This window comes from Aphelocoma coerulescens, chromosome 5 (genome assembly GCF_041296385.1).
Source record: "Aphelocoma coerulescens isolate FSJ_1873_10779 chromosome 5, UR_Acoe_1.0, whole genome shotgun sequence".
Lineage (NCBI taxonomy): Eukaryota > Metazoa > Chordata > Aves > Passeriformes > Corvidae > Aphelocoma > Aphelocoma coerulescens.
The window spans coordinates 14,817,291-14,842,495 of record NC_091019.1 but is presented as its reverse complement, the minus strand read 5'-3'; the positions used below and the strand labels follow the sequence as shown (position 1 = coordinate 14,842,495).

Genomic DNA, 25,205 nt, shown 5'->3' with positions numbered 1-25,205 from the left:
CTCCTGGAGACTGTTCTTAGAAACAAACCTATGTAGTAATACCCAAGTCCTTGCTTAGTTGTAATTTGACTAGTTCAAATTGACATGTAACACATTGTCTTAGGTATTTTGATTCGAAAAGCAGTTGTGCTGTTTGAAACAAGTACATTCTGCTTAACAAGGAGTGAGAGAGATATCTTTATTATAAAATATGTAAATGTTTGGGGTTTTTTTGTCAGAACTCAGTATTGTTAAATTCATTGATTTATTGTAATACTTTTGTCAGTCTATTAATTTAACATACTTAGTTCTTGCAGTCTTTCCTACCCTGTTATAAAACAACTTTGCTATGCTCACTTTGCCTGTTCTGTAATGCAAGTGCTACAAGTGGTGATTTTTATGTAAGCTCATGTACTAGAGGATAACCATGTTCCAAGAGGGAGCTAGAGAGCTATGAAATAACAAACCCCCAGAACTGTCTGTAACCCTCTGTTTCTCAGATGAATAAAAATAACCTGTAAATGTTTTTCCCATTTCAACTTTGTTTTTCAGGTGTCTATTGATGGAAATGACAGTGTTAGTAGCACAGGAATGATAGGTGAAAATGAACAAGATAAAAAAATGCAGGTAAGTGCCAAATACAAAATAATTAAATATATTTATTTCTTTTGTCTTTTCTGCCCAGCAAGGTGCATGATAGGGAGCCCCGTAGCCATGAACTAGGGTCTGCTTCTACCCTTCACAAGTTGTAGATTTCAAACTATACAGGTAGATTATATTACCTCACTCTGTACAAGATCCTGTCACAAGATTTTTGAAAGATCTTCTAATACTTACTGTTTTCTACGGGGCGTTTCCTGTTAAAAGGTAATTAAAAATTATGTTGGCTTTCTAAGATCTTTCAAGCTGACCTGAGTATTTCATCAATAAGAGTGTAAGTATTCCAGAAGGTCTTTTCCAGAGAAGAAACTGACTTTTGACAGTACTTAGAAAGGATGCTGTCTCAATTAATAAATTTCTTCTAGGAGAGACCATTCCAGGCATATGTCTGGAACTGTTCTCCCTTTGATGACTTATTTTGATTCCACTTGCCCTTTTAGGCTCTCTGACTTTCATAGAAGGTTTTATTAGGAATCAGTAGGTAAGTGTTGCTCCTAGAGAATGCTTAAAGAACAGAAAAATACTTCCATTTCTTTTTCAGGATCCAGGTTGTTAGTATATAGTAGTGTAAAAATCTTTCCATGGGAAAAGATTAATGTAAAAGTTCAAAGGGTAATGGAAAATACAGGTGCAACTTACTAAGTCTCAAGCTTCCTTTCCTGGGATCCATAAAATTATGTAAGGAGAATGGTATTTGACACTATAATGTATTTTATTAAAGGAAAAGACAAAGAAAAACATATTCTGGGCTTCAAATACACGACAAAATTAATACTAAAACCTCCATATGTTCAGATGACAAAATCAAAAATGGAAAAGTCATCACACTGAGAATTGGGCTTCTCTGGGCAAACCTTTTCTCCTTTTTGCTTAATTTAAGAAATAATGAAGTAGACAAAGAGGAAGAATGTCTTCCAAGATCAAAATACATTATCTGTGAAAGGAGTAATTATAGACTCACCTATGACAGCTCAAATTTTCTATTCTTAATCTTTAACAATTTAGGTCCCACAATATTTAAAGCTGCAGACTCTTCACTTTTGCCTGTGTGGCATGACTCTGGAAGGAGAGAATAGCTAATACATTCATTATTTACTGTATTGGACTATATTTCAGAAAAGGAAATTAAGAAATTCAGAGGATTTGCACACTTGTAGGTTAGAACAGGAAAACTCCAATGAAAGGCAAAGTTGAAGAAAGAGTAAGATAAAATCTTTGTTGGTTTTACCTGAAGTAAGAGCCTATTAAGCAAAATTACCTGTTACCAGTATCCATCTAAATATTGATTTTGGCCTCAGCCCCAAAGGCAAACTGAATATGGAGGTGATTTTATCTTATACATATATGGCAACATATGTGCCATATGGAAATGTGCCAATCTTATGAGCATTATATGTTCCAAACAAAACAAGATCTGATATTTCAAAAAGGTGGTGAGGCTTAGTCTCAAATTCTGACCCTTGTAAGGTGACTACAGTTGGCCTTCAGTTGAAGGGGCCCAAAGCTATCAATTATGTATGAAAATATAAATCATTCTTATATCTTGATTTAAGTAGATACCTGCTTGTAACTCATTCTGTATTAATAGATAATATATAAATCTCATATTTAGATGTAGAATTAAATAGGTTTATATTTATAACCTTTTTAAGTACACAGGTAACAGAACAGATGTCACACTGCTAAGCAGCCACTCAGACTTGCATGTGGTTAGTTAGGTGTTTCAGCAAAGAAAAAAAGCATAAAACCTCTTTGTGATTTCTGCATAGGAAAACAAAAGACTCTGTGTGCCCAAATGGATATCTCACTATTTCCTTTCAAACCTGTCATACCCATCTGTTCATAATAACACTTTGGTTATATGATTCTGCTTTTATGTGTGCAATAGAAAAATCTGATCTGAGATCTTTGTTTTTCTCCTGTGTTACCTCTCTGGACTCGGGATGCATTTGTGATCTCTTAAAAATAGAGGGTTTTAATCCTATTTATTTATTCCATTTAAAAGTATTTGAAGTGCATGGTTCCTCACAGTAAGTTTCACATTATTATAAAGGTGCTTTATTCCCCTGCCCCGCCTTTTTGTATCCATCTTAATATTGGTAAGATTGTTGCTGGTTATTTCCTTGCAGGTATCAGCACATTGCAGACCTGTTTTCACTTTCTTTTAAATTTTGGCATACTTGAGCTTTATAGCAGAACTTAGCAAGTATATACATATTTCTATATGGTGGAACAACAAGAAATATTAGTAGGTTTATTGATAGGAAAAAAAAAAAAAATTAGTGCTTCAATGCAGGTCTCAACCAAGCGTATTCCTCATGATCCTTAGTGTATTGAAGGGACTCCTGTGATTCATGCTGTCATAGGCTAAACAATAGGATCAGTAATGGGTTTCTTGATCCAGGAGGTTGTTTTTCTCTGTGGTTCCAGAGAAGATTTTCTGAAGTGATGGAGTTGAATGTTTCAGCTGATTAAGAATTTCGTATTGAACTTTGCTCCTTTAGTCGTAAGAACAGTGTGAAGGTAACGGGTTATCCTATCCTCTCTGAAAAATCTGTAGGAAAAATATTCCCCATCAAATTTCTGATCTATCTGAATAAGGAAATAAAGGTCTGTGTGCTGTTGCAAGGCTACAGTCTCAGTGGTTCTGAGGCAGATGTGGTGGGAGAGCTCAGATACTGTGGTGATGGATCCAGGCTCTTTAAACAGGCCAGGTGGGGAGGGAGAGGAGCAGGAGCTGCCCTTCCTGTGGGAGCAGCAGGACTGTATAGGGCTTTGGGATGGGAGATGGCTCAGACCAGCATGGGTGCTGTGGTGGTGGCTGACTGCCACAGGGTGCATAGTCAGGAGGAAGATGAGGCCTTCTTCAGACAACTTGGAGAAGCCTCATGTTCACAGGCCCACATCCTCATGGGGAATTTTAATATCCTTGGTATCTGCCAGAAGGGCATCACAACAGGGCACGTGAGGAGCGTTCAGGAGTTCAAGGTGGCAACTGGCAATCTAGAGCAGCTGGCACGGTGAGACGCTTTGCAGGGCCTCAGTTGCCAAGAAGTATTAGTTGAGAATGTGAACACTGGGAGCAGACTTCAGGAGTCTCCATCCTTAGAGATATTCAGAACCCATTTGGATATGGCTGTGACAGTTTGGGATAAAATTGGATCCATAAGAAAAAGGGAGATGGTTTAAAAGGACAGACCTTTTAAAAGAGTATTGATTGCTTTGCATGCAGTTGTATCAAAGTGCTTATGTTTGGGCTTCTGCCTCTGTGTTCGGTCTGTATGAATGTTTCTTGCACGTCAGGGTATGAAGGAGCCTTTACAAGGGGTTTCAGCTGCCTCCTGAAGCTGTGCTGTATATTTTCTTGTTGTCATGCCAGAAGGAGAGTAGAACCTAGCTCATGTTGCTCCAATTAGCTTGATGAAAATACACGCATGGCAGATCAAGTACAAAATGCTTTCCTTCATTTTCAAAAAGTGCTCATTCTAAGGACATTTAATTATTGTTTGGCCTTTCCATTAACTTATCTTTGAAGGTGGTCTGATTTATGACTAATCTCCCTTAGGAACAGATATAGCACCTCAGATGTAATCTTAGACTTGTCTACTAATTTGGTCATTTTACCACTGTGCTTTTGAATTATTTGCCTTTGCTATTTGGCTAATTAATGCAAGCTTTTAAATTTGCTAGGTACAAGTAAATATGTTTTACAGTTCCATCATGAGAATTTGATTTTCAGTTCATTATTTATTGAGGACTCAGAAATACATGGCATAGCAAAGACTAACAAAAGAAACCTGTCAGAATCAGCTCTGGCTTGATAGCAAAGTAAAGCTCTAAATATCAAGCTCTGGCTTGATAGCAAAATAAACTTCTCTGATTCATTTTGGTTGTTGTTTTTTTTTTTTTAGTATGTGGTTTGGTTGGGGTTTTTAAATTTTTTTTTCTCTTTCACTTAAGATTGTCTTGCAAGGAAATGGAACAAGAGTGACTGCAAAATCTCAACAGACTGGAGAGAAAGCCTTTCGCTGTGATTATGATGGCTGTGGAAAACTGTACACAACAGCTCACCATCTTAAGGTGATGAGATGTAAAATGTGCATTTCTACTTTGTAGATAGGATTTTTTTTGAAAGATGATGTGGTTAAAAGTAATAAAAATTGAGAGAGCCAGTTGCAGTGGGGCTGGTCTGCCAAATGTTTATTGGATTGATTTTACAGTGATTGGTGGTGCTCAGCTGAGTTTTCTTAGTGTTCTGGTTAGATGCAGGTGTGGGATCACATTAAGCTGCTATACTGGCAGCATGTTGAGCTTGCTTCCACCAGCAGTGTCACAGAAATTCTGGAATCCAGCATTTGCTTTACGAACTTTACATGTATGCATGATGTGCAGAAATTCCAGTTTTTGAAATATTTCACTATCATAGTACAAAGTGAGACTCTTCAAAACTAATATTCAAAGTGAAAAGCTGGAACATCTTTTCTTCACAGATGGCAGCTTCTTAATTCTCTTCCTTTTTTTAAATTAAGTAAAGGAATTACTGAAATGGTAAATGGTGTAGGGCTGCTCACATTCCAGCTGAGGCTGAGACAATCCCTTGCTGATGAGGTAACCTCCTCCCCGTGCTGCTTTGTCTCTGACTAAGTACAGGAGTCAGTGAGGGGTTGGCTTTATGAGTCACTTGCTAAAATGATGTCCTTGCTGTAGAGGTTTCATGCAATATAAAAGCATCATTGGAAGCATTCAGTGGAGTCAGAAATCAGAGAGTGGGCTCTGAGGCATATTTACCTACTGTCTTTAATGTAGTGCATGATGGCAAATCTGCATGTATTTACAGAAGTGTTTTGTGCAAAACGGACTGCCAGGATCAGGTTAGACCTTGGAAAGAGACATCTTTAGTTTTAGGGAAACATTGTTGCCATATTTCATTATTCATCACTGATATAAACAGACACTTGAATGCGAATCTTAGTCAGATAAATAAAATATGTTGACTTTAAGAATGAACTGTTTCTGTGCTGAAGTAACCAGATACAACATCTCATTAAGTCACTGTATTGGATGTCAACAGGTACATGAAAGGTCTCACACAGGAGACAGACCATACCAGTGTGAACATCCTGGATGTGGCAAAGCTTTTGCAACAGGTAATTTTTTGCAGACTAGCTCCTCCTGCTTATTGGTGTTTGTGTGTGAATAAAATAAGTTTTTAGTATTGCCTTTTTTAACTGCTAAGTAGGTTGGAAGAACTGGGAAAATAAAGTAATCTCTTCAGCTAGTGTAGCATATAGAAAGGACAGAGGATTTAACTCTTACTGAAGGGGGAACAAGGTGAAACACTCAACACTTATCTTACTCTTCACCTGTCATTTACAGTCAAACTGAATGTTAAAAAATAGGCCTTTCTTACCATTAAACTAATAGTGAAAGTTAAATGAGGTGATAACAGCAGGCTGAACCTGTAGGCTAGAGGCAGATTCCTGATCTTCTGGTCTAAATTCGAAAGGAACTTTGATAGAAGAGGCTGGTTTAAGTGTTCTTTATTGAATTTGTAACAGAGTGACATCTGTCATGAAGTGAACTCTCCATTTGTACAGATTACTCTGCTCATAATTATGCTCTCCCTGATGTTGAATTTGACTGTGTAAAATGCAATTATGAGGGATGAAACATGGAATAAGTGGAAGAGCAAAACTTGTTTCAAATTTTATTCTTTCACTTTGAATGTAAATTAGTATAATGCTTAGAAAAGTTAGGCTCTGTTTTTTTAGATCAGGGATTTTTAAAATAACTTCATCTGGTCTAATACATTTAATACAATTGCTTTGAAGAGAAATGAGCAGAAGAAATGCTGATGCAAAAGTCAAAAGGGAAACAACCACACTTTTAAAGGGCTGCACCTGAGTTTAACTGCATAGTGTTTGTAAAGGGATCTCAAAACTATGTAATGAAATATTCTCTTCCTTTGCAACAGACCAGTGTATGGCTTTAAACAGCTGTTTGTTTATAAATACTATATTTTTGGTCAGAGCTATTGTACCATTGTAGTTCAACAATCTTTGCCTTGGACAAAGTTCACTTTCAAGTACTGAATACTCTTTGGTTTAAATGTTAAGAACTCTCCTGGGCTGGATCATGAAACTGAGTTTAGATGTAAAAGTGAATTAATGCTCAGCTTGGTTCACATGCTTCATGCTTTTAAAAACATCAAGAATAGGAATTTCAGTTGTTTTGGGGAGAACACTCTGAAATTAAAGCAGATGCTGTTTTCTTACAGACTTTATTTTGTAGAAATGTGTACATCACTTGTGGGTACAAGTGAAATTCAGGTTCATTTTCTAAAATGGCAGTTTCAGGCTTTTTTCGTCATTATCCTTTCAGAGAGGTGCTGAAAGGAAAATCTTGGTTAAATGCTCATTGCAAAGTAATTTTCTAAAACGACAGTTTCAAGCTTCTTTAGTCATTATCCTTTCAGAGAGGTGCTGAAAGGAAAAGCTTGGTTAAATGCTCATTGCAAAATAATTTATAGAGGGCCTGACCAATGTTCACTTCAGACTGGTGGAGTTTTTGATGATTATGAGTTCCTAAAAGTGATCTTAAAGAGAATGAGTGTCTGTGACTGCTCTTGGTTAGCACCTATATATCTGATTTTACTGCTGACTTCATTAGTGCTATTGCTTTTCCTATGAGCAAATAATTAAATGTCATTTTGATGACAGTAGTGGGAAGAGGTAAAAACTAGGTGGAATGCACAGCATATGGCTTCCTCAGAAGGCAGAATAAATATTTGTCCAAATTGTAATAATTGCAGTTTATCCTTCTGAAGGGAAGGAGAAGCATTATGGAAGTGTATTTTTTTCAAAAATAAAGAATGAAAGAATTTCCAAACTGTTACCCAAAGTTCTGCTGCTCTGTAGGGTAGAATGAGGAGCTTGTGAAGAATGAAAGAGTAAATTGTACTCATCAACATTCTTGATTGGAATGGCAAGCACAGCTTTTGCTGGTGATGGTTTATGAGTATCCTTACTTTGTGCTTATGCTGTGATAACATCCTTTCTGATCTCCAGGGTATGGGTTAAAAAGTCACGTGCGAACACACACTGGTGAAAAGCCTTATCGGTGCACAGAAGAGAACTGCACCAAATCCTTCAAGACTTCAGGAGACCTGCAGAAACACATTCGGACCCACACAGGTACTAGCAGCACACATTACTGTTTGCTAATTCACTTAGGTGGATTTTTAGTTTTTTCTCTTTCCTCATTCTGTGACTTTATACTTAAAAAATCAGCCTGTGTATATTCTCTTTCTGAAGCCCAGTGAGCTCAGCAGCATTTCAGCATGGTAAGCATTTACTGCAAATCCAGCATGCTTTTCTTGGAAAAACTGCTTAAGCATTCACACTGCTATTGCAAATGCACTAACTTTTAGCAGTGCCTTACTTACATTGTCACTGAGTCACTCATTGCCTTTACAGTTTCATCTGCAGGTGTAACAGAACAAGGAACTTTTCCTCAATCATCTCTCTCTTGCCTTTCAGAAATGGCTTCAGTGTTCCTCAGTTTTGGTGCTTTAATATAACTTGCATGCCAGCTTCATGAAGGTTTACATTCTGAGCTTGTTATCCTGATTTCCCATCTCTTCTTCCAGCAAAAACAAAAATATCTTAGAAAACCAACTGTTACTGAAACTTGCACAGACACAAAAAATAAAACCTTACATTTTGTCTAAAAACATTAAATTGAGAGCCAAGCCACAAATTTTAGACAGCACACACTACACTCTGCAAAACTCTGTGGGTGTACACACGTGTAAACAAGTTTGCACAATGTCTCCTTTGTGCCTGTAATCTTAAAAAAAAATAAAGAAAAACAACCCTTAAATGTAGGAAGAACAATGTATCACTTGCTAACCTATTCCATTAAATATATTTATGTCTCTTCTAGAACACTGACAAATTTTTCCAGTAAACTGTCTGAATTTTAGTGAGTCAAGAAGAGAAAGTAAAAGAAATAGGGGTTTGGTTTTTTTCCAAATTAAAAATAATAATGTGGGGGGTGGGATGTAAATACAGGCAATAAAAATTGTAAAAACTCAGGATTACATTAAGATATTTCTGCTTTTTTGGACTTCATACAGAAAGACAATCTGTTGGGATTTGTGCTATCTTGATTTTTAAACATCAGGATGAACATGTATCATCTCAGCTCTAGAAAAGAACAGTTGATATGCACTGCATCCAGTACAGACGATGAACTGAAAGGTTTCTGTAGTATGGACAACTTCATTAGCTGTGGACTGTTTTCTTTACTTCTTTATGGCCACAGAAGTTGTGTGGTAATTTAGTCTCTCTCTATTTAGCAGTTGAGACAAAAGACTCGAGCCAGTGCTATGTAACCTACCCACCTGAACAATATCAGTAATAGAATCATAATCTCCCAGCAATCCAGGGGCCAGAGGTGTCTTATTTTAGATTTATGAGTGTTTTCAGGAAGCTAAAGAATGAGGAGAAAATTGCAGCAACTCCTTTGTGCAGGTGGAGGGAGCAGTATGCGCTCATGCCTTGTGCAAGCTGCAGCAGTGCCCCCGGTGGAGGCAGGTCTGGGCTCTCCCACTCTCTCTCCTGGCTCAGAAACCTTTCCGTTCCTTTCGTAGGTACATCAGGGTCAGCGCTTTCTTCATTTCCTGCCTATTTTAACCAAAAGTGGCTTTCGCCCCCCCCCCCCCTTTGAGTAGAGTCAAGTCTCACTTTCAGTGCCATCAAATGCTTGCCTCGGGTTTCTCCCTGACTTCCCCAGACACTCAACTTTGGCACCAGAAAAGCTGCTGTGGAGGGTACCTCGTGCTGCAGTGGGGCAGAGCTTCAAGGCTTTGCATTTCTAGTGTTGGAATTCTCTGTCACCTGGAAACAGGTCGCTTTGCTAGGAAGTTCATTAGAATTTGAAAAGACCCCTTCAGGGACCGGTCGGGTGACATTCCTGCGGGCATTAAGAGCGATCTGTTTTGGTTTCTGGTGCAGGGTCTGTTGCTGGGTGGGGTTGGCTCTGCAACTCTGCTGCTTTCAGTGGCGTTTGGGGTCCTGGCTGAAGCAAGGATTAGGGGAGCCATGGTAACACAACACTGAGGCATGTACGGGGAATACACACTGCCTTGGCAGGAAGCTGGAAAACCTTCCCAAAACAGCTGCCCGAAGGAGTGAATAGTAGTTTCCTCTGCCAAGGAGCGAACTGCTTAGGAGTTTCATGGTACTACTGTCTATAAGAACTTGTTCTTTTATTTTTAAGTACCTATTGTTGTATCTGTAGTGGTGTTCTGCTCTCTCTTGCTCTCAGATTCTGCTCTTCGGTAAGCAGCACAGTGCAGTGCAATGTACTTGGCTCTAGAAGTGGCAAATTACACCAGGACAGCCTGTCAGTGGCTCGAACTTCTCCAAATTTAACCCCCTTTGCTCTCCTTCTCTGTGTGCTTTGATAGATCTGAAAGGTCAGGGTTGTTGGAGTATTATTGGTTGGCCTTTTCTACTATTCACAGTGAAATGGTTTGGTTCAGTGATGTAAACTATTGCACTTATATTACACAAAGATTTAATCTAAAATTTGTATTTGTGATTTGCTTTGGTTTGGGGATTTGAAACTTGAGTTTCATGGCTGCTTCTCTTTAGAAAGTTTGTTCTTTTTTAAGGTTAAGTGCTTTCTGTAACAAGTTTTACTAATCCATGTTTATCCTGGTTATATGTTAAATCATGAAGGTATTTTTTTCATTTTAAGAATTAACAATTGTCAAATGTCAACGGTATGATACACTTGGTTTGGATAATATATGTATTAGTTGGGGGGGTTGTTAAATAGTTGTTAGATTATGGGCAGTGTGGAAACTAATCCAAGCAACTGAACCTGTTCTATACATGTTAAAGTCCTAATCTAAATGCTTGATAATTTAGCTTACAGACTGTATGGTTTTCCTGAATTTTGCTAGTTTTGGCTAAACTAGAAGACTCCACAGTGGCGTGTTCGTGGTATTTCTGACTGAGGATCTTAAAGATAGAATTAGATAGATTTAGGTTCCTACATTCCAGTCTAAGTGTAACTTAGGATTTTCATTCTTTTATAACTTTTGTGTGTGTACCTTTTCTTGTCTTTTTTTTTCAGGTGAAAGGCCTTTCAAGTGTCCCTTTGAAGGATGTGGCAGGTCATTCACAACATCTAATATTAGAAAGGTTCACATCAGGACACATACAGGCGAAAGGCCTTACTACTGTACAGAGCCAGGATGTGGGAGAGCTTTTGCCAGTGCAACTAATTATAAGAATCATGTGAGAATACACACAGGTATATGAGTGATTATTGTATTTTGAAGTGTAATCTGCTTGGGAGAAGCTGTGTCATTCTCCTTGTGAACAATGTTTTGATGTGTTGTAATTGGGTATAGTCATGTTTATATGACTCGGCTTGGTATTTCTGTTTGGGCCTCTTCTCCCCTCAGCTGAGGATACCTAAGTAGTTAGATTTCCCACCTTGCTGTCAAGGCAGAATAATTTTGGTCTGGATACAAAGTCTTTTAAACTGGACACTGGGCTGAATCCTTAATATGATTCTGGGGCTTGCCTCCCTTGTGAGCTGTTTCTTAAATAAATACCAGTAAAGGACAAGTCTGAGCTTAACTTTGGCTCACTTCTGTGAGTCACCCTTTCATGCCAGCTGTATTTTCCTTGCTGCTGGAACTGTGGTCAAAATTTCCTTTTTTATAGACTGGATGTGAAAATACTTATCCAACTTGATTTTCAGGGTTAGTGAGCAGAAATAATAAGCACAAATTTGAAGATTCTAAAATCTAAAAGCCAGTGATAGCCATATCAGCTTGGTAGCATTATCTATTTTATAGAAAAACAGACAAGATTCATAGAGGGGCATTTTGTATCTCAGTTTATATTTTTAGTTTACATGGTAATTTGGACACTTGTTTCATTGATTTTAAAATGAAAGGTGTTTCTAGATGAAACTATAATTGTCTATACACATGCTTCCTATGGATTTCCTCAGAGCTTTAAAGACTCAAAAGTGATACTAGCTAATCAACATGTCAGATCATCAAGGAAAACTATGGGGCTTCCAGTAATAAAAGAACAAAATTCTCAGTACAATGACAAACTGAAATTGCAGCTTTCAGCCGGTATCATTCTGCCTTCATCAGAAAGATATTTTAGATGGAGTGATAGGGAGAAAAATGGGCCCAACTTGTACTGGCAGTAGTTCTTAAAAAAAAGACAGATAGAGGTTGCATTGATAAACTTTGTGAGGTTGAGCTTCTCTGCTGCCTTTGAAGTCAAAATAAGGTAATGAAGGTTTGTCCCTAAATATCATTTGCTGGCAGTTTTTCCTGTGCATCCTGAATCAAGTTCCCTTTATTCCTTTTGTTTTCCCGTGCAGGGGAGAAGCCCTATGTCTGTACAGTTCCTGGCTGTGATAAACGTTTCACAGAGTATTCCAGTTTATACAAACATCACGTTGTACATACTCATTCCAAACCATACAACTGCAATCACTGCGGGAAGACCTACAAGCAGATCTCTACCCTTGCTATGCACAAACGGACAGCGCACAACGACACAGAGCCCATTGAGGAAGAACAAGAGGCTTTCTTTGAGCCACCTCCAGGTTAGAATTGCAGCCTTTGAATCTCTTGTTGTTAAAAAAAAAAATGGGCTGGATGGTATTTTTCTGGGAGATTTTGATAGCCAAGGAAATTAAAGCATAGATAAAAAGCTAAAGTACTTAATAAAGATATCTTATTTTCTCTGTAAGACTTCTTAGTGGTAGGCAACTTGAGAACAGAAATTGCAGGAGTAATTGGCCAGATAATAAACTCATTCATAGCACTCACGGGGTTAAGGGAGAAATTTGAGTTTCAGTCTCAGCAAACCTGCTAAAAACATGAATGTGGGGAAGGGACCAGAGAGAATCTAAGCCCATTACAACCTGCTGGATTTTTATTAGGGATTTTTCAAACAGTGTATATATAACACCATGGCTGGTGACAATCTTTTGTGTGGGAGTAAAGGCTCTTGCCTTGAGAAAAAACATCTGGTTTTGCAGCACAGTGATATGGGCTGGGTTTGCTGTGGCTTAGAGCAGTTTCTGTAAACTGTCCTGGAGGTAGAGATGAAAAGGAGCTGCTGTGGTGCAGTACTCCTCAGAGTATGCTGTTCATGGTATCATGAGTATTGAATCCTGTGACTATATGGATCAGACTGAAGGAAATACTGTGATAGGACAAACACCCTTGTCAAATTGTGATTTTTAGATGTGCCTGAAGATCAGAAATATCCACACAAACTGTTTTGGTTAGAAAAGTTGTTTTGCTACACGTTCGTGGGAAACTGCACTGAATGCTTCAAGCAGACTTGCTATATCCTAATTCCTTCTTTTAAAGGAATGATAAGATTAATTTGCTGAGGTTAAACATTTATCAAGATAATGAACTTACTTGTATCTTCACACAAAGGCATTGCTGTGTTCTTCCGTATGTTTGTTAATTAATAACTTTCTAAAAAAAATTTCCAGTTGTGTTTGTATGAAGTCCCTTGCATGGAGAGGTTAACATTTAATGAATAAATTAGAAATGTTTGTCATATTTTAGTATTTGCTTATAAACTAAATGTGTAGCTTCTTTATATGTAGTATTTATGTGTCTTTAAACTCATTGCTAGAAGATTATGCCTCGTGTTCCCAAAATAAGATTTTCTGACTTGCTTCTGGTATCTTTCCTTCTTTTATTTTTCTCATCTTTCCACTAAATTTTTCTGTTGGAGTGTTTAAAACCTTCAGACTAGACTGTGACTTAATCCTTGTAATTTGGTCTCCTGGGAGCATTTAGAGTATGTAAAATATCCTCTTGTCTTCTTTATATCGAGCAGGTCAAGGTGAAGATGTGCTCAAAGGCTCCCAGATCACCTACGTGACAGGTGTCGAGGGAGAGGATGTCATTTCTGCCCAGGTCGCTACAGTTACTCAGTCAGGATTAGGCCAACAAGTAGCACTAATATCCCAGGATGGCACCCAACACGTAAGTAACCAGTGCTCAAGGGCTGACAAATCCATGCTGAGAATTGAGGCACAGGTTTGCAGCTTCTCCATTGGCTCTCTGAAATCACTTAGGAGTCTTGGTAAATGTGGGTTTCTTAAGGAAAGAAGCTTCTTTGGAGTTGCGTCAGGATATGTTTAGGGTTGTGCCTCCTGTGGAATGCCTGAGTGAAACCACATATTTTGACACATGTAGCTGTGTTAATAGAAAGTTAGAAGTTTGGGCTCTCCATGTTCTCTTTGTCTCTCTGCAAAGGGCTGTTTTAACAACTGTTATATATACAGCCTGTTTCTGAGGTTTCTCACAATTCCCAGATTATGCTGTTAATATCTGACGGGCATATTCATTGCCTTGTCTGCACACACTTTGGGGGGCTGAGGGTGGGAAGTCTTTTCAGTCCAGGTGCTTCCTTTACAAGCAGTTTGACTGGTAGTGTGCAGTTCTTACCATTTCTAACATAAACTAAATGATAAGGAATGCTTTGATACTATTTTCCACTTGAACATTACTATGGCTGTCTTTTTTTTAAGGTTTTTCATGGATACATATTTTTAAGGATATCATATGAAATTCCTTTAGAAGGGGATTTCAGTACAACTGTCTTGATTCACTATGGCAATATATTGAAGGCTTATGGGAAAAAGTTTCTATCTTGACTGGCAGGACAGCTGAAATACCAGAAACATATGAAAGATATATTCTGAATTCAGACTGAAATGAAATATCCAAGGGGGCTGCTATATTGGCAGCTCTGGATATTGTAGGAATACTAAGTAGCTGGCATTTTTACCCTCTAAAATGAAGGCCTGCAGAAGCCTTGACATAGAATTCTTACATTTAAACTATCTTTCAGCTTGACTTCAGTTGTGGGATTTTTTACCTTGTAAATCAGACATCAATTTGTATATCTGATGCCCTAATACATTTATACTGGAGACATCAGTAGTTTATATCATTAATTTGTTATGGATTGTTTATTTGTGGTTTAAATTCTAAGCCCTCATAGGCCTCTTTACTATTTCCATCAAGATCAAAGTATGTCAGGTGGTACGCCTTGAATCCCACTGACCTCTGTGTAAGACACATGCATAGATAATCTGTTATGCTGTTATTTGGGATGCACTCTGATTAACATGGAGTTGTAGACTCTGGGATTGGGTATGCAACCTCTTTCTTACTACTGAGAGCCATATTCTTTTCTGTAAACAGATAAGTGTATCTGAAAGGTCATGAACTGTTAGATCTCAGCCAGTGAGGCACATGGACCAAGGGCTCTGACATGAGCAGCAATCAAACCCTTCTTTGCCTCAGGAGCTGCTCTGTGTTGCAGGTGAACATATCCCAGGCAGACATGCAGGCCATCGGCAATACCATCACCATGGTGACACAAGATGGCACCACCATCACAGTCCCTGCCCACGACGCCGTCATCTCCTCTGCGGGAACGCATTCCGTGGCCATGGTCACTGCAGAGGGCACCGAGGGACAGCAGGTGAGACACTGTCCTGCACACCTGTGTCGTGGCCCTTTAGGAGCTGCTATCAAACCTGAGCCATCACACTTCTGTCATTGATGGAGATTTATCTCAGCAAAGCATTTGCCAGCACCTGGCCAACACATTCCCCCCATAAGTGCCTGATGTGTTCTAGTCCAGTGCTATACATCAGCAAATGCAGAATGTTTTAAAAACAACTGAGCACCAAGAAAAATTTCTGAGGTACCAGTCCAATAATTCATTTAGGTGTATGTAAAATAAGACCTAGAAATGCCAAGCATTTTCCCCGAAGTCACATAGTAAATGAGTGGCAGAACTAAGACTAGAATCCAGTATGAACTGTAATTTCACTGGTTAATATTATGGGACTGTAATTTATTGGCAGATGGGAAACATTTGTGTAAGCATATATCTCTGGGTTGGTTTTTTAGTATACAGATAAAACAGCTAACTTTTTAGTCCAAATATGACGATATAATCTCTAAGTTAAAATGCATTCTGCTGTTCTAAAATTGCACCACATGAAAGTGAAGATAGTTATTAATCCCTGTGTAGATAATCACAGGTCTTAGGTGCATTTATTGAATTGCTGCAGTCCTGAGGATATTTATATTTTAAGAGCTAGTTGGTAACTTAGAGAACACAGTTACGGCAATTTTCTTTTGCACAATACAATTATGCCCATGAGCGATCCCAGCTTTGACTGTAACTGTGAATGCAGTGGTGGTGTGAGGTCAGGAGCAGGAAGAGATCTGTCATGCAGATGATTCTCCTCCTTTGTCCTGAAGGTCGCTATTGTGGCCCAAGACCTAGCAGCATTCCATAGTGCCTCCTCAGAAATGGGACACCAGCAGCACGGACACCATCTAGTGACTACAGAAACTAGACCTGTTACATTGTTGGCTACATCCAATGGGACACAAATTGCAGTACAGGTAAGATGAGGATAAATGGTTTTTTGGAATGTTTCTTACTTCTAGAGCTAGGGCTCCTAGCCAGGTAACAAAATGATTTGAATAAGCTTGGTTTCCCTGGAAAAAAAAATAGCCCACAACCATATGATCTCATATTTAAAATAATATATAGGATTAGGAAGAGGAATAAGCAGCATCTGATTTTCCAAATCTACTTGCGGAACTCCCAAAAAAGGGGAAGGCTGGGGGAGGGCCAAATGAGTTGTTCATGGAGTCACAGGTTTTCAGTGAAAAGTGCTTTTGTTCATCCTTCAGCTTTACATATAGAGCTGACACATATTAAGCCAAACTCTCAAGGATAAATTGCTATGAACTTAAAAAATTAGCAAATTTGTTATTTCAGCCTTGAAATGCTAATAGCAAAATAGTGCAAACAGTTATATAGAAAGATTAATAATCAGAAATCTCTGGAAATAGTGACCTTCTGTTATGTGCCAAACCAGCACAGTACAAGCAGTCTCTGTAAACAGTTCCTCACATTGTTCAAACACTGTCAGGAAAAGGTAGTTTCTAGGTATGAAAGACCTCTTTAGAGCTCAGGTTGAAAGGAATAGTATTAATATCCTTGAGCAGAAACAAGAGATTGTTATTTTACCCTTTGTTAAATGGAAAATAGCAAGTCAGATGCTGCTTGAAAGAGCAGTGAAAGTTGAGAAGTTCTGAAGTCCTCTCTTCTGAGCTAAGGTGGCAGTAATCAAAACTGCCTGTAAGAGAAGCCATGTCAGAAGGCAATTGTTTGCAGGAGAGCAAGGAAAAAAGTAACTTGCACCCTCAGCAGTGGTCCTTTGAATGAAAGGAAAACAGACACTCTCTGCACAAGCCCCTCTTCTGTTACCAGCAGTGCAGTGTTTGGTTAAGTCTCTTCACATTAATTAAACTTAAAATACACAACTAGAAGAGAGAAAATTCAAAATGAAAATACTATTGATTATTCCTGAGGGCTTGATTGGCTTTTCTTTTGTACTTTGATCCTAATAAATGAATCCATTTGGTTTCTAAATACAGGTAAAGCCAGTAGCCTGATAGTCCGATTGAAGCCCTAACAAGGTGAAAACAGAGGTCTTGATTTGAGTGGCTCCAGAATGTGATATGCAGTGACTGTAAAAATAACAAGTGGTACTTAGAACTGTTCCATTAGCTCGGACAATCTGGTTTTACCTTTCAAACTCTCATACGTGTTTCTCCTGAGCCAATAGCTAACGGCCAGCTTTACATTTTTTTGTGAGGTTGAGGTTGTCTTCAGTGTTCCCATGAACATATTATAAAACTCCATGATTCCTTCCCAAAATTCTGTCAAAAGAGCTGACTTTCTGTTAGAATGTTAAGAAAAATGAAGATGTTTGTTTGCTTTACCAGTGATAAAATGTAAGGCAACAGCCACTGTGATTTCTGCAAGCCTTGTCTGAGCTTTGTAATATCTGCCAAGTTGAAATATGACCTACTTTGTGGGTCATGAAATGTGTTTATCATGCAGCAGTTCTTTGAAGCAAATGTATTTGGTAGTTACATAGAAACTCAGCTTAATCTCCTATCAGCAGCTATCTTAATTGTCATGCTGATTAGATAGCTGCTGGTATATATTACCCACGAGAGGTGTGACAATACTGATCACACTTATTTGGGCTGAAGTACTGTTTGATATCTAGATCTTTGCTTTCAGATCTTTTTTGATGCATTTATTATCCAAGTGTAACATTTTGGATTTATTTCTGTTTCAATGCATTTGTTTCAGCTTGGAGAACAACAGTCTCTGGAAGAAGCCATTAGAATAGCCTCCAGAATACAACAGGGGGAAACACCAGGGATTGATGATTAACTTCTAAAACTGCTACCAGAACAATAGAGTGAAAGGTATTTTATTTTCAACCAACAAAGGTCCATGCCAGCAACAGCCCGTAAAAACTTTGAAGTCCCCCACTCACTGATACTGTGTACACATTTTATGCAAGAGTGAAGAACATTTTCTAAGTTTTGTGTACATAACCCTTGGAATGGACTGACATCATCTACTTCCAACTGTTGTATTCAGGAATATGGAATTAGGATTACATAGTAAACTTCCTTGTTCTCTTTTCATCAGATTTCAGACTGGTCTACAAGCAAGTAAAAATAGAAGTATTGGAATTAATTTTTACTGTCATGTACAAATAATGAAGGCATTACTGAAGATTTCAGCTGTTTAAATAACCATTTCAGGAACCCTTACAAGTAATAAGGCAACAAAGCCTTTTTAAATTGCATTCCACCAATGGAAAAGTCTTGGATTTTGAGCCTACTACTGTAAATCTTCGTATTTTGATTTGTTTCATACAGATTTGAATACTCTTTAGATTATCTACCCCATCTCATTCATTGTAAATACAGACTGTTAATGCTGGAAGTGCTAATTATATTATCTTTAAATTGGATTATGTACAAAGAACCGGTTGTTCAATATTAAAGAAAGTAAATCTAATGATTTTGTTTCTTTACATATTTTACTTAAGATGTTACTCTCAAATTATTATGCAATAAAATATAGCAAGATTGTATTGTTTAGATAGGATGATATTGTCGTGTGACGTATTGTTTTACTTCTTACTGAGACTGAAGTTCAAATTATTTATTTACGGCCTTGTATAAATTTTTCCAAAGTTTATTTATCATAAACTTAATTTTTTGACATTAATTTTGATCGTAATCCACTATAGTGTATTAAGCAAATACTGGTAATAGTTATTTCAGACATTCTAAAACACTACAAGGGTGATTTTCACTAGAAGGTGAAGTTACCCATTTTCAAGAGAACTATTTTCAAATGGTGCATTTGCAGCAAAAGTACAAGTACTAACAGTCTATTTTCAACAGTTCTGAGTGCCTGCTGCTACCATTCAGTACCTAGGATGTGCTGATAATCAGTGCTTTTGAAAATCAGGACACAAGTTACTAGAAAAAAGGGATTAATGATGATGTAAGTACAATGCTCCTCTCCAATTATCATTCTGTAAAGGAAAAAGAATTCATTGTAGATATGTCTAACACATACAGCAAAATGTAACTTTCAATTTTTTTATATGAAGAAGTGTTTTTACTCGTCTTGTTAGCAAACTGGTTAAGCAAGTTAAAATTTTTTGGCTGCCTGTAAGATTCAGTGCTTATTTTAGATTAGTGTCAAGAGCACTTCTGAAACTGAAGTCTCACCTTTTGCCTTCTCAAGGGAAGGACTGAACATCCTCTGGACAAAAAGTTTATTAAAGAATCCCAAGTATTGTGAGGGCACATCCTACATGAAAAAATAAAGTCCATAACTAAGTCCTTGAGGTATTTGACCTCAGAAAGGCCAAGTTTGAATAGAATGAGCCAGTTTATTGTGAATTGCTATATCAGTGTGGGTTGCAGCCTTTTATGTTTTCTACACGGAGGCCAACTGTAAAGTGCAGTGAGAGAATACAGTGTTGTGGGATAGATGGGCACAAAGCAAAGGCTATTTTCTGCATAAATTACAAAGTAAAACTTGGAAACATTTAGGTTGTCTGTAACTTTTGTATAGGATTGAGGTTGCTTGCTCACTTAGGTGCCAGTTTTCCTGAAATGTTGTAAATCTTGATATCCCATGGAGATAAATGTACTATGCAAGGAGGATTAATTGCCTGTCAACTAGATCAGTTTCTTAGTACTTATCACCTTTTAGAAATTAAAGTTGTATCATTTGACATGAATGTTCAAGGTTTTTTTTTTTTTTCTTAAATTTCATTGCTAATAGTTTCTGGAAACAGTGGCTGGAACAGTGGCTTTGACTTAGCAAAGAAATAACTTCAGTTCTTACTTCTTCTCATTTCCCAGGACATTTTCTGACCACTGTACAAATGTGAGTATTCTTTCTCTTTCATACAAATTGGTTTGCTGCAAGGTGTTCATTCTCAACCAGCTCAGTCAGGAAAACTGAAGTATTTTTAAAATTCTTTCTGTGACTGTTACCTTACCAGTTACTCTTGCAAAACTCCCAAGTCAAAGGTAGTGCTTCTGTGTTTTGCTAGCTACCTCTACAAAGGAAAACTTACTGAATAAATAAGGTAGAGTGACTTAGACTGCTCAGTGTGCAAAGAGAAGCTGAGGTGATTGTGTGTCTTAGCTGCAAGGTCCGCCTTATCTTCGGTGTGGAGAGACCTTGGTGATTTTCCCCTCCTGTTTCCATTCAGCCAGGAGTGGAAGGAGCAACATGTTTTGGAAAGCGGATGCTGCATGTTGGTATTGGAAGGTCCTGTAAGGGAGTTTAGACAGGACAAAATTGGGTTAGATAGATAGGAAAACTGGCAAAAAGCCTGTCAGGAGGAGGAAGCAAAGAATATGACAGGACTGGGTGTTTGGCAGTAGAAATCTCTATACTTCACCCACAAATTTTACCCTTCTTTTGAAAGTTGTCTCAAAGGGAATGCTTCGGCACACTAGAAAGAATTAACTTGTAAAAGATGAACCCTGTAAAATAAGTCAGCTCAGTATATCACTGCCTCTTACAGACTGACTCCCACATTTCCAGTCACAATTTTTCTGTTGTATTTGAATTCCAGGCCTATACCAATTCTCCCCATAAAAGAATAAGCCTAAAGTCTCTCCAGACCTCGCAGTCAACTTTTCCCTTTTAAGTATTTCTCCCGTTTTTCCCTATGGTGGGCTTTGCTTTACTGTAGTTTAATGCTTCTCGATAGTAAAAGACGGGATTATTTTCGGTGCTCCAGGCTGATGACCTATCGTGCCAGACACACTGCATAACAGGACGGCTTTTACCCTAAAGGGCTAATGGTTTTCATAAGAGTAAATCCTGCTGTAAACAGCCCTCAGCCCTGCTGCTGTGATTAACCCCAGCTCAGCTGACCGATACCGCAGATCCTGGGTGTGAGACGGGCACGTGGTGTCCGCTCAGCACACAAGGACGGGGCTCGCGGACCTGATAAACAGCGGCTGAGCTGGGAAGGCCGCTCCTCCTAAACTTTGTTCTAGTTCCTGACCCTCCTCACCCCTCAAATACTGCCGGGATTTGTCTGACTGGCTGCGCTGGTTTCTGTGAGGATTGTGCTGTAGCAGAGAAATCCCTCTGCACTGCTGCGCTCTTCCCAGTGCACTCAAGGAGCCCTCCCCAGGGACAGGAAGCCATTTAATCGGTATTTAGCCACCAGGGAAAGATGGTGTGGAGTAAGGATCTGATCCAAAGTGTTTCTGATTCTGGCAACTCCAGCTCTACAGCTGCTGAGATTTGTCAGAGTCTACACCTTAAGCTGACCAAGATGCAGAAGTGCCCTCTAACAAGGCACTCTTAAGTTTGTCATTGAATGGAAACAAATTTTCTGTAAAAATTTCTGTTTAATTTTCAAACAGCACAGGTGAAATTGCACTAATACTTGGGTGGCATGAAAACTGATTTTCTTAAGCAGTAAGGTGTTAAGAGACTGAAAATGACATGTAACTTTTGTCCTGTTCAGCTATTAATTTACAGTTGTTCGAAGCTTTAAAAAATGTATTTATTCAGCATGCATCATTTTGTCTTGATAGAAATGGAAATTGCCTTGTCTTTGCAGATGCGTAAAATCAAACTCCAGCCCCTTGTTTCTAATAAGGTACTCCTGGTTTTTTTATTTGTAAAGTATATATTTGAACACCATTTTCCCAAAAGTATCCTGTGCTCTATTGATAAAAACCTTCTAAAGCATAGACACCTATGAGAACAAAACAAAAAGCCAAGAGCCATTTTCAGTTCTTTTGTTGTAGATAGTAAACTGCACTCAAACCGAAGCACAGAAACAAGCAAGCGTTTTTCCTTGTTGTGTTATGTGTATTGTAAAATATCCCATCAGTTTGGCATTCCTTTGATTCTATTTTTCATTCTGCTGGTGAAGCTCACTTGCCAAAGGAAAATCTAACAATCTCATTAGGCTATCACCATTAGCACTAAGTGGTTAACACCTTACACTATCAGGAACAGGGTGATACCAGACTTTTTAACTGAGGGTTATATTCAAAGCAGACTTTAATTATCCCAATCAACATACAAGCTTATATCAATTATCCCAATAAACATAGAAGGCTATATCAACAAGTGAGCACTTGGTCCTACACAGTCTGTGTATTTATCTCTGCTGGAAATGTGACCCCCTTAAATCCAATCCATCTCAGGTTCTGAAACAATAAGAGATTTTCTTTGGGTTATTACTGTTCTGTTTAATTATCTGCAGCATTTTGCTCAAAGGAATGACAAACTATTTACACTTTCAGGGCACAAGTAATGGTGTGGAACTTTTCCTATAACAAAAAAGTATCTTATGTTGTTGTCAAAACCCTGTCTTTTGTTTAAATCTGTCATCAGCCTTTAGGTTGATTGGCTGCTGCTTTTTACTTATTTTTCAAGAGATTTTTAGACTCTCCATCATGTTACTGCTTGGTTCTTTAGAATTTGCTGAGAGGTTCCTGAACAGGCATCTTAGTGAGACAAGACAAGGAAGAGAGGCTGACTTCCCAACATCTGGCAGGTCTGCTGGCATAACAGAAACTACCCACATGGATGTAAAAAGCTCCTGCAGATGTAACAATGGTCCAAAGCTACATCTCCAGTGGGCTTTTTTTCTCTGGTGTAGGGCTAATTCAGCTTGGAACATAGGTTGTAATGACTGAAAAATCAGAAAGTGCGACAATGGTTTGTGGGACAGACAGGATTAGCTGTTTTCTGTTTTTAAACAGATACATTCAAGAAGAGACAGATTTTTTAAAAAATCTTTTTATCTGCACACCTAAAAATGTTTGTAAAATGTCTTCCCTTAAATGATGCACTTAAGAGATTATTAAAATAAGAGCAGTAGATTTGAAAAAAGGCGGAGTATCTCTTTTATATGGTTTTGCATGTTCTCTGAAGGAGAAAAAGGAAAACAGGTTAGTGATACAGGTAAATTAGTAATGCAGTGACTACTTTGTTTCTCTGCATTAGACATTTTGAGGTTTTTAATTGCTGGTACAAAGTCTTTCTATTTTGATCATTATAACTTGGCCTCAACAGAGGAGTGGGACATTCTAATTGTACCTGTTTCAGTCATGGCAATCATTCTGTCTCTTCCACTTTTCAGATGTTTTGGAGGAAATTTCTTACCTGAATACAACTCTCAGGAACAAATTGTTTTGCCATTTTCTTGTTAAGCAGATTTCAAGTGTTAGGAGGCAGACTTACAAGCAAAAAGGGAGTCACTAAAAACTGTCCAAAGTGTGTGCTCTCATAGTCATAGAGAATGACTGAATTGTATGTGACTGCTTGGCACAACCTGTGCTTGTTAAATGTACTTTGTGCATTTTAACTTCTGAGTACCTTCAGATCTTCCCTGAATTTCCTAGATTTTGGATCCAGAAGCTGTTCTTTACTTTGTAGAAACTGTGGTGCTGTCAAATTCCCCTTTCTATTCTCTACCGTGTTCTCCCCTGAGAAATGTTCTCCCTCCCTGTAGACTATAGACTAAAAAGAGAACAAGGACTGACAGCATCAGCTATTGGCATGTCTTTGGATATACAAAGTCCATTTTTGATGGGAAACTTGTTTAACTCTGGGCCTTGTAATTGAAGAGAAAGAGGTTGCCAGCTAACAGCAGCTGTTAGCAGCACAACCCCAGATAAAATAATCTTTAAACTGCTCACCTTTAGGCTGTCAGTGGCCCAGAGACAATGTCTCCCAGTTGGCACACACCCACTGAGACCCGTTGTCCCTGTATATGCCAAGTTTTGTGTTAACACTGGAATGCCATCACTGGCACTGGTGATAAGCACACTGGTCCCTGGGTACCTGCTGAAAACCAAGATAAAAGCTGGGAAAACAGCAAAGATCTATCTCTGCTCTCAGTTCTCCACCAACAGCCTTGGCACAGGTGGCTGTAGCGTTTCTGTTTTTCATAAAAGCAACTTGGCCTTCTTCCTCTTCTGCTTTTTCACTCCTTTTACACCTCTCAGGATAAGGTGAACTCTCATAATAAGGTGAATTATGCTGGCTGATGTAGAATGGGTTTCAGACAGATTTTGGCAGAACTCTTCCAATTTGATGGAAGTGGTTTTGGAGGATTCCAGATGAGCTTGCAAGTGCAGGAATCCTGACGAGATGGTAATGCCACTTCTCTGGCAGTTCTGACAGCCAGACAAATTGGCCATTGTTCTATTTCTTCCCCATTCATCATTATTTGACTTCCCCTGCTACCCACAAAAGTTGGAAACAATGGTTTCATTGAGCTTGAAAACTCCTAGTTAAAAGCAGCTGTTTGCCTGTGAGTATGTGCTGCCCCAGATAAGTATTTCTGGTAGCAAAATCTTTAGTGCACCATAAAAACAAGTATTATAAAAAGAAAAACCAATTTTGCAAATATATCCTGAAAACTCTTAAACCACCCAAATTGGTAGGAGTATCAGTCAGACACTGCCTAGACATCAGTTTGTGTGCTGTTACATCTATTTGAAGAATCAAGGCTTAAGTCTGCAAGATCTGTAGCGGCTCAAAGGTGCAATTTAATCAGCTTCAGAGAATTTGGGATGATTTGGCTCGGAGAGTGTGACACAACCTGCAGAGCTCCTCCTCACCAACTTCTTCCTCCTGTGGTGATGTCCATTGTTTAAGTGCTCTCTGCGAGGGAATTGGCTCTGCCGGGCTCTTTAGCCAGGCTGCTCCTGGGGCTCCTCATGCTACTTACAGGTGTCACAGAGCACAGGGAAGCAGAGTCCCACACTCAGTCTGGGCAAAAATCATCTCTTCAACACAACTGTTCATGGTCCTGTCAGACCTGCAGCAAAAGCACAACTGATGCAAGTTCAGAGCAGCACGTACATAGAGCCTGTGAATCCTTACATAGCAGCTGTGTATTTTGTTAGCTACATATTTATTCAGTACTTCCCTTTCTTAATTGCTTTCAGATTGGAAATAAATTTTCTTTTAAAATCATTGTGTTACTGTTGTTTCCTTATTTCTCTCTTCCTTTTTTCCTTTCCTCTCCTGTCTTCTCTTCAGAAATGCTTTCTTCTCTGTACA

At 38.5% G+C, this 25,205-nt stretch overlaps 1 protein-coding gene across 5 annotated transcripts in view; it reads left to right on the top strand.

Annotated features, from left to right (window-relative positions):
• Nucleotides 1–19,878, top strand: part of ZNF143 (zinc finger protein 143) — a 38,180-nt gene extending 18,302 nt beyond the window's left edge. For 4 of the 5 annotated variants that reach the window (XM_069016769.1, XM_069016765.1, XM_069016767.1 and 1 more), the window contains 10 exons: nt 532–606; nt 4,600–4,719; nt 5,711–5,786; nt 7,707–7,832; nt 10,786–10,965; nt 12,064–12,291; nt 13,551–13,699; nt 15,048–15,209; nt 16,001–16,147; nt 17,919–19,878. In XM_069016769.1, coding sequence (XP_068872870.1) covers nt 532–606; nt 4,600–4,719; nt 5,711–5,786; nt 7,707–7,832; nt 10,786–10,965; nt 12,064–12,291; nt 13,551–13,699; nt 15,048–15,209; nt 16,001–16,147; nt 17,919–18,002 — 1,347 coding nt within the window. In that variant the 3' untranslated portion in view covers nt 18,003–19,878. The remainder of the gene's footprint in view (nt 1–531; nt 607–4,599; nt 4,720–5,710; nt 5,787–7,706; nt 7,833–10,785; nt 10,966–12,063; nt 12,292–13,550; nt 13,700–15,047; nt 15,210–16,000; nt 16,148–17,918) is intronic. The other variant, XM_069016768.1, reaches the window with a different exon arrangement.
• The last annotated feature ends 5,327 nt before the right edge of the window (nt 19,879–25,205 follow it).